The 7,880-nt window shown below is 38.2% G+C and overlaps 1 protein-coding gene across 4 annotated transcripts in view; it reads right to left on the bottom strand.

Moving 5' to 3' along the window:
* Positions 1-6,639: 6,639 nt before the first annotated feature.
* phkb (phosphorylase kinase, beta) overlaps positions 6,640-7,880 on the bottom strand; it is a 102,819-nt gene continuing 101,578 nt past the window's right edge. For all 4 annotated transcript variants that reach the window (XM_084000628.1, XM_084000626.1, XM_084000629.1 and 1 more), the window contains exon 31: positions 6,640-7,569. In XM_084000628.1, coding sequence (XP_083856754.1) covers positions 7,432-7,569 — 138 coding nt within the window. In that variant the 3' untranslated portion in view covers positions 6,640-7,431. The remainder of the gene's footprint in view (positions 7,570-7,880) is intronic.

Raw genomic sequence — 7,880 nt, 5'->3', positions numbered from 1 at the left:
TGAGTTGAATTCAAAGTATTAAATTCCTCCTTAACGGGTAGCATTTGGAGACAAACCATTTAGCAAACATGACAACACACACACAGTCCATTCACACACATGCAAATAATACAAAATTTGACTTTTTAAAAATTAAAAGAAGGTTGAAAAGAGAAAGTAAAATGAAAGAAATACAGAGAATGGTCAGAGGTCGTTCTGAAGACAACACACCGTCCAACACCATAGAGGTACATTATGTCAAAAATGTGCACTTATTAAGATAACTGGCCATTTTTCCTCATCTGTTGAAAGTCTTGCAGCTCCTGGAGTAAAACCAAACTCTTTGTATTTATTCTATAAACAAACCAACACATCTAAGAAGCTTTTTCCCACATTTTCAGTCCATTTATCTGTCAGCGTTATACCTCTATCGTACCTCTTATTTCACTGCTTTGCTGGCTGAGCAGACTTAGTTTTCAGGGAGGTAACACATGTCATCCTCACTTTACTCACACTTCTGTACATGTGTAAGACCTGCAGTGCATTCAGAACACACTGGGAATATAAAATGGGGGCCAAATGTCTGAGACTGTTTTCCCATTCACTTGAATGTGCGTAAGCATCTTTTCACATAGTGTCTGTTCTCTGCATTTATCAAAGGACTTGAGTGTGAGTGTTCATCATGATGTTAATCATTTTCATAATCATCATAACCATGGTGCATGTGTTATATGCACAAAATACCTATAATAGCCTGGTGTTTTTAAGTGAACTGCTTGTAGTGGCAGTCAGGCTTGAAATCACTGTGGAGAGAATCAATGGGAGCTGATTGAACTTCTTTATGGGATAAAATAAAATGTGTGTTTTTATCTGTGTGACATAATTGTAACTTGTGTGTCAGGATTATTAACAATTGTGAAAGAGCAATAGATATACATGTCTTTGATGCTTTATTTTTGGTCAGGCTCTTTGCAGAAAATGGCTGAAAGTGACACTGAGCTTGTTTCCCAGAAATTAGGCAATGGATTTGTACTCAAATGTGCAGTCAAGCTTGTTTGTTAAGGAATCTCAAAACACAAGAGTGTTTTCTAAATGTGCTGCCTCCTACAAAGCCATTTCGGTCATTTTGGTGTAACAATTTGCAAAATTAAATTGAACCTAGTAATGATGAGGGTAAGGCTGGTAAAACAGCCACAAGACACGATTGGTTGGAGTGAAGGCTGGAGTCAGGTTAGGAGATGTATCAATAGGGAACACTGTTTTCATCACATAACCACCTTCATATTTATCCAATGATGAAAACTACAGGGCCCAGTAAAACATCAGCTCCACACTGTAATAAATGTTTCCAGTTAATTTAATGTACTAACGTTGAAATCAATATTTTTGGCCAAGTCTCGCTCCACAATGTGAATTACTTTTTTTTGTGTCACATAGTAACTTCGTTTAAAGAAAATACAGCTTCCCATCCAAAGTGTGTGTGTGTGTATGTGTGTTTAATATGCATATGCCTGGGCTTGTTGCCATTTCTAATATGAGATGTTGACAGATGTGTGTCACCTTGGATCTCCTCCTGACAGACATTAAGTTATGGGGCCACACCAGCAGCAGCAGCAGCAGTGTGTCGTAATGCAGCAAACTGTTTGGGTGGACCACAATCCACTGCTGTCGTGCTGTCCTCCAGAAGACAACCAGCTCTCTAAATTATACAAATGAACGCAATGTCAATATGTCATCATCACAGCAATGCCAGCTGCTGTGCTGATTGTGTTCGTGTCAACAATCAAGTCACTTTGAATTGCTGCAACAAAAGTGTTTCATATTAAAAGCAGTGGCGAACCATGGCCCCAGATTCTGGCCCAGAACAATGGGACCCAACACACGTGGCAGAAAACAATCAAACAAAGGAATAAAAACAATAGTCAGAGTCTTATGTCACATGGAAGTTAAGCATAGTGGTTTAGTATGACAGATGTGCCTTAACACCGCAATGTCTCACATAAATAAAAAAAATAGGAAAAAAATTAAGATGCAAAAATTGAACAACCTAAAAGTCAACCTACTATCATTCACAATGCTCAGAATGAGACCAGCACACTTATAGTATCAGCCAGCAACTTGCCCATGAAGCAGTCAACAAAGATTCTGCTTTCTTATGGCAGGTGAACCAAAGATGTAGAGTTTATATTCATCTATTTTAAGAAACATCTTCAAACAGTGGTTGTGTTTAACAATGATGTTCACACACTAACCTTAACCATTTATAACAATTTTAAAAAGCCGTACAAACTTACAACAAACATGTAATAAGCAGTGAGCCACTGGTATGAAAGGTCTGAATATTACTCCTATAAGCTTTTGTGTATTGTTCTTTATGCAACTATTTTTGCCTTTTTTGTGTTGACAACACTTGACTGTTATTAACATGCATCATTGTCCTCCTCTTTAAAGTAATTATCACATCCGCCCCCTCTCAATGACACCTCCTTTTCCATCCTGTCGCTCAAATATCAAAATAACTATAAACACTTAAGTCTTAATGTGGTTGATCAATATTTTCACAGAGCCAAAAATAGTGTGTGCTGATGCTCACTGTCACTGTCAACTCAACATCTCACAAAAGAATTGTTAATGTCTGCCCAACTTTGAACTGGACATCAATTGTGATGAATGGAAACATACAATAGCAACAAAGTCAAACAAGAGGGAGTTCAAAGACAAAGGCAAGGCAAGGCAAGACAAGGCAATTTTATTTGTATAGCCCGTTTTTACAAACAGTTTGTCTCAAGGGCTTTACATGGCATCGTAACAACATCCTCTGTCCTTAGACCCTCACATCGACTGAGGAAAAACTCCATGGAAACCCTTTTAACAGGGAAAAACAGGAGAAACCTCAGGGTGAGCAACAGAGGAGGGATCCCTCACCCAGGACGGACAGACGTGCAATAGATGTTGTTACAGACAAGAAAACAGTTTACAGTTTGTCACAGAATGTGCGGAATATGCACATATACAAAAAAGGGACAAAATTCACAATCGACCCAGAAAGCCTGATGGTCAAAATAGTTTTGTGACAGCCAAAAGTTCAGGTAAAAGTTGGCGTATTTTTGGCACAGATGGAATCCCGTCATGGTCATGTGTCACACCAAAGTCACGAGAATTCATGCTCTGGGTCAGGGTTTGCTAAAATGTTTTCTGTTGACTGATACTTATAGATATGGACAACTAGCACCTGTGGATCAGCTGTATAAACTCCCCTTCAGTACACTGCAGACTAAACTCATTAAAATGTTGTTTACAGTAATCTACAGTCTGGCCGTCACATCTCAAACCATGTTAAGACCAGGGAGACTGTGGACATCCTGCTGCTGTTTTGTGGTAGGAGATGTAATATCGATGCAGATGTGGGAAGGCTGATGCTGATGCTGATGCTGCGCGTTGCCATGGGAGAGGAATCTTTAGTGTTCAGCAGTCAGTCAGAGCATAACGTGTAAGTGTGTCATCTGTTATGATGCTGTTTAACAGTTATCTCCATGTTGACAACACGCTGACAGAGAGATGTATGGTCGCGGCTGCAATGTGACGTGTGTACATATACAATGTGTGTGTGTGTGTGCGTGCGTCAAAGAATTGAAAAGAACATATGGAAGGGAAAGATAAGCACATATGAGAAATGTGTTCCTATATTTTCAGTTAATTTAGCTATCAGCATAATACCTCAGTTGTACCGCTTATTTTACAGGTTGGCTGACTGAACACGCTGTGCTGCGCTGTCAGCCTGTCTTGTCTAATCTAATCTAACAGTTTTGATTTTCCTGTCCACAGTCTTGTCATAGAGTAGAAATGTCCACAAGGCCTGTGATATTTGCTCTGTTTAGCGCTCAGTGTTAATATATTGCCTTGTTTCCCTCCTTTCTGCCAAACAGCTACTCCCACACGTTTGTTGGACCTCGTGTGCCCTTTGGCGAGAGAGCAACTAAGCGATACAAAGCTGAGCTGAGATGACCTTTGTTTGTGAGGTAGGCTACTGTGTGTTGACTGTGAGCAGCACAGTGTAACTCTGATTGTTTTTAATTATACTTGCAAGGACTTATCTATTGATCAGTATCTGTGTGAGATAACTCCTGCTTTTCCCCGCTCAACACTCTTGTCATCTTTTCTTATCCATTTTCAAACCACATATCTGATTGCATTACTGATTTTAATGCATAATAGCAAATTGTGAAGAAATAAGAAATAGAAAACAATTTACTGAGTCCTCCATAATGGATTATGGTTATATACAGTAGAAACAGATCATGGATTTGAATCAATGTCTTTTGTGATTTATCTTGTGTAATTACAGTGATTTATATATTGAAAATGGAATATCTCAGAACCCAGCGACTCTATCATTAGCCATTTCTTGAACTCTGCTGCATTCTAGTGGACTAAAAAAGTATAGACTCTGAAAAAGTCAGGATGCATGTACATGTAAACATTACATCAAGGAAAATATCACCTCTTAATATTTCCCACATGTGAATACTTTTTAAAATGTGATGGAGTATAATCAGTGGTTATATGGGTAATAGTAAAAAGTATAATTTAGAATTAATTTTTTAATGAGTTTTTTTTTTTTTTTTTTTTTTTTTACACATTTTCTAGCAATTCTCGGTTTGAAGTAGATTATAAAAAGGACTGTCACAATCTGAACAGCAGGGGCCATGATGTCCAGACATTTGTTTGTCTGGCTGTGCATTTAGGGCCAAATAGAGCAAATACAAGAAATATTTAATTCCCTTTGTCATACAGGAATTGGACACAAAATTTATATTTATAAATTGTGCTCTCTGGTATTTATACTATAATCTGCTGCTATGTGTATTTTTGCAATATTTTTTGTTGAATGTTTTGAATGTGAATGTTATGTAGCCTCTATGTACTTTATACTTATTTTGAGATAAGCCAGTGACAAATGTCCATGGAGTTAGACAATAAAGATATTTAATCAGTCAATCAATTAATCAATCAGTGGCTCATGCTAAAAAAAATTCACACTTCCCAAGAAATGACCAAAAGTGTTTTTTGATATATCAGTCAAGTATATAATATAACTTTTATGTGTAAAATCAGTGCTATATCCCTTTAAGAGCAGAAATCTCTAAACTAACAAGAAGACATGATCCAAAGATACAAAGTAAAATAAAACATAAAAAACAACTTAAAGCCTTTTTCAGTTCCCCTGCTGAATAATGAGAGAAACAAATTTCTTTAGGATTCGTCTTGGTGAAGAAGAGATTTATTCAACAAGACAGGCAAGAACTCCTTTCACCAGCGTGCAGGTTGATTTGAATATATTGAGTGCGAGGCAGAGCTCATTTATCTTCTCCTCTGGCTCTCGCCCACCTCTCTGCCAGTCAGTTAGTCAGCGTTGCAGACAGCACACGCAGGCTCGGTGGTGAGATGCAGATTGATAAGGGGTTCAGGCAACATAAGTGGGTGTAACTGGTAGGATCCGATACAAATGCCAAACACACCCCACAGGGCTGTGGCAGTCACGCTCCATTTCTGCTGCAGTTTTAGCCAAGTAGAGATTTTTTTCTTGCTTGATGTGAAGTAATTATATGTCTGTATTTACATTAAGAAAAGCATTTTCCAAAGCTGATAGTAAAGTAATGTGACACATGGCTGTAGTTTCCATAATAACTTTATTTTCTGAAGCTAAAGTTTTGAGTTTAGAATTCTTCTTGTCACACACACACAGCAGCAAGGTGAGGAAGATTGATCACAGTGACGGTATTCAGAGAGGCACGCTTTAAAATAAGTCAGAGTGAGTCTTTCATCATTTCTACCTAAGAATACAGCAGTCTTTTCTTTTACCCACATTTAACAACACGGAGTCAGCGCTCACAAGACTTCAGATAGAGCGGCATTCATTGTCATGCAGAGCCCTGTTGTGCAAAACAGACCTCTGACAAACTCTATTTTGTCACCTAAAACATTCAGAGAAACCCTCACGATGGTTACTGGGAACAGTACATATTGTCATGCAGCAGACTGCACATGCAAAGAGGACATAGTGTTCCTATAAGAAAAAGTCAACACAGTACAACAAACACCCAACTCTGACATGTATGTATTCTGAGCAGAATAATAACGCACTAAAAAAATCTAAATTTTATATTTATCTTGATATTTATAATATCTTTTTTATTGCGGCAGTTCTCAAACCAACATAAATGTGAGTAAACTGAGTTCTCATGAAGACCTACACATTTATTTTTAGAAATCATATGAAATAATGCCAGAATTAATCATTTCCTGTCTCAGGTAATAAGCAACACATGCTTCAGGCCCATGGGAGCCAAGTGCTAACATCTCTCATGATACAATATGACCTGGTTCTGACTGATTTACTCTTGCACATTAAATTGCTTTGTCGGTTATTTGCTGGTGAGGTATGAACGATTACGTCTGAGTCTGGTTTATTTACCACAGAGCTCATGCTGGCGTTATTTCGAAATAACTGACAGCCAGAAAACAGCACATAAAAAATGAAATGGATGGCTGAGCAATGCCTAACAATGGCAAAAATACGTGCCGATTCATGTTATGATGTCGAGATTGATACCAGTCAGCTGTCTGCTAAATTCAGCACACTTCCCTTTTTACTGTTGCACAGAGCCAAATGAGCTGTTCCCTCCCTGTTTGCACTTTTTATGTGAAGATAAACTAAAAGAGTTAGGATAAACTAAAACTATTTATTTCAATTAGTCTTTACTGTGATGGTTTACACTTTAACAGTTTAAGATAACAGTGGATAACCGGCTAAGTGATAGTCTGGTTATTAAAAAACTTGCAGAGGAAAATGATGAGTAGAGGTAAAGTTTGGTTCTAGGTACCACTGCGATGCTGCTACTGAGTTTATTAACCCTGGAACAAAGTGCAGACAAGTTAATCGATAGTATCCAGACAAAGGGTGGGAGGTCAGCATGTCAATATTACCAAGTTATGTGACATTTAATCAAAACATAATGCTATTAGAATATTTACTTACAGTAAATATGAAACACTGCTGGGACTCAAAAGTCTGACAAAACAAAGATGTGTATAAATTTAACAAATTAGACTGTGATCACACAGTGAGTTTGTTTCCCCCAACCCCCATGATTCATTTTTGTTTTGTTTTAATTTTGTTTTTCATCATCATGACTAGTGACTAGATGTATTTCAATGCCTGGAGCAGAGAACAGACATATTCATGTACGACAGCTGAATCCTCTGTTTACAGCTTCTGCTGTTGTTGAGGCAAAAATTCAAGGCAAAAATGCAGCTTGCAGGAGTGATGAAGGAGGACAGGAGAGGTGAGAGTTTATCTGAATACATGTGACGGACACTCAGCGGTCAATGCCGTATCATTTGATGACTACACTGCAGAGGGCGGGGATTAGGGGTCAAAACATTGTAAATCTAACTAACGGAGCACGGGTCGTCCTTGCAGGGCTTGACGTCCCCTTGCAGCAGCTGGATCATGACGGCCTTGGTCAAATAGCTGGAGGTGCCTCTCTTTCCCACTGCTGGTGTGTTGTAGAAAGCCTCCATATTATCCTGGGATAAAGAAAACAGAGGCACAGAAGAGGAAATATGTTAGATGGATTGTGTGGCGAAGAATTTTAAAAAGTGCTGTTTAGTATTAAATGATTCATTTTGCAGGTGTGAATCCACTCTGAGAATTTGACTATAAATCCAGGAAGGATTAAATATCACAAATCTAACAAGGCTCTACTGAATTGGAAAATGGCAATCCTAGCCCTTTTAACACATTTTAATTAAACCAACCTCTTAGCTAAATTATCGGTGTGTAGCTGGAACGGAAGCTGGGTTCAGTTTGGTAGCACATCAATTTAGAAAGGTGATGA

Source organism: Trachurus trachurus (assembly GCF_905171665.1).
Source record: "Trachurus trachurus genome assembly, chromosome: 3".
Classification (NCBI taxonomy): domain Eukaryota; kingdom Metazoa; phylum Chordata; class Actinopteri; order Carangiformes; family Carangidae; genus Trachurus; species Trachurus trachurus.
This window is presented reverse-complemented; position numbering and strand designations above follow the sequence as displayed.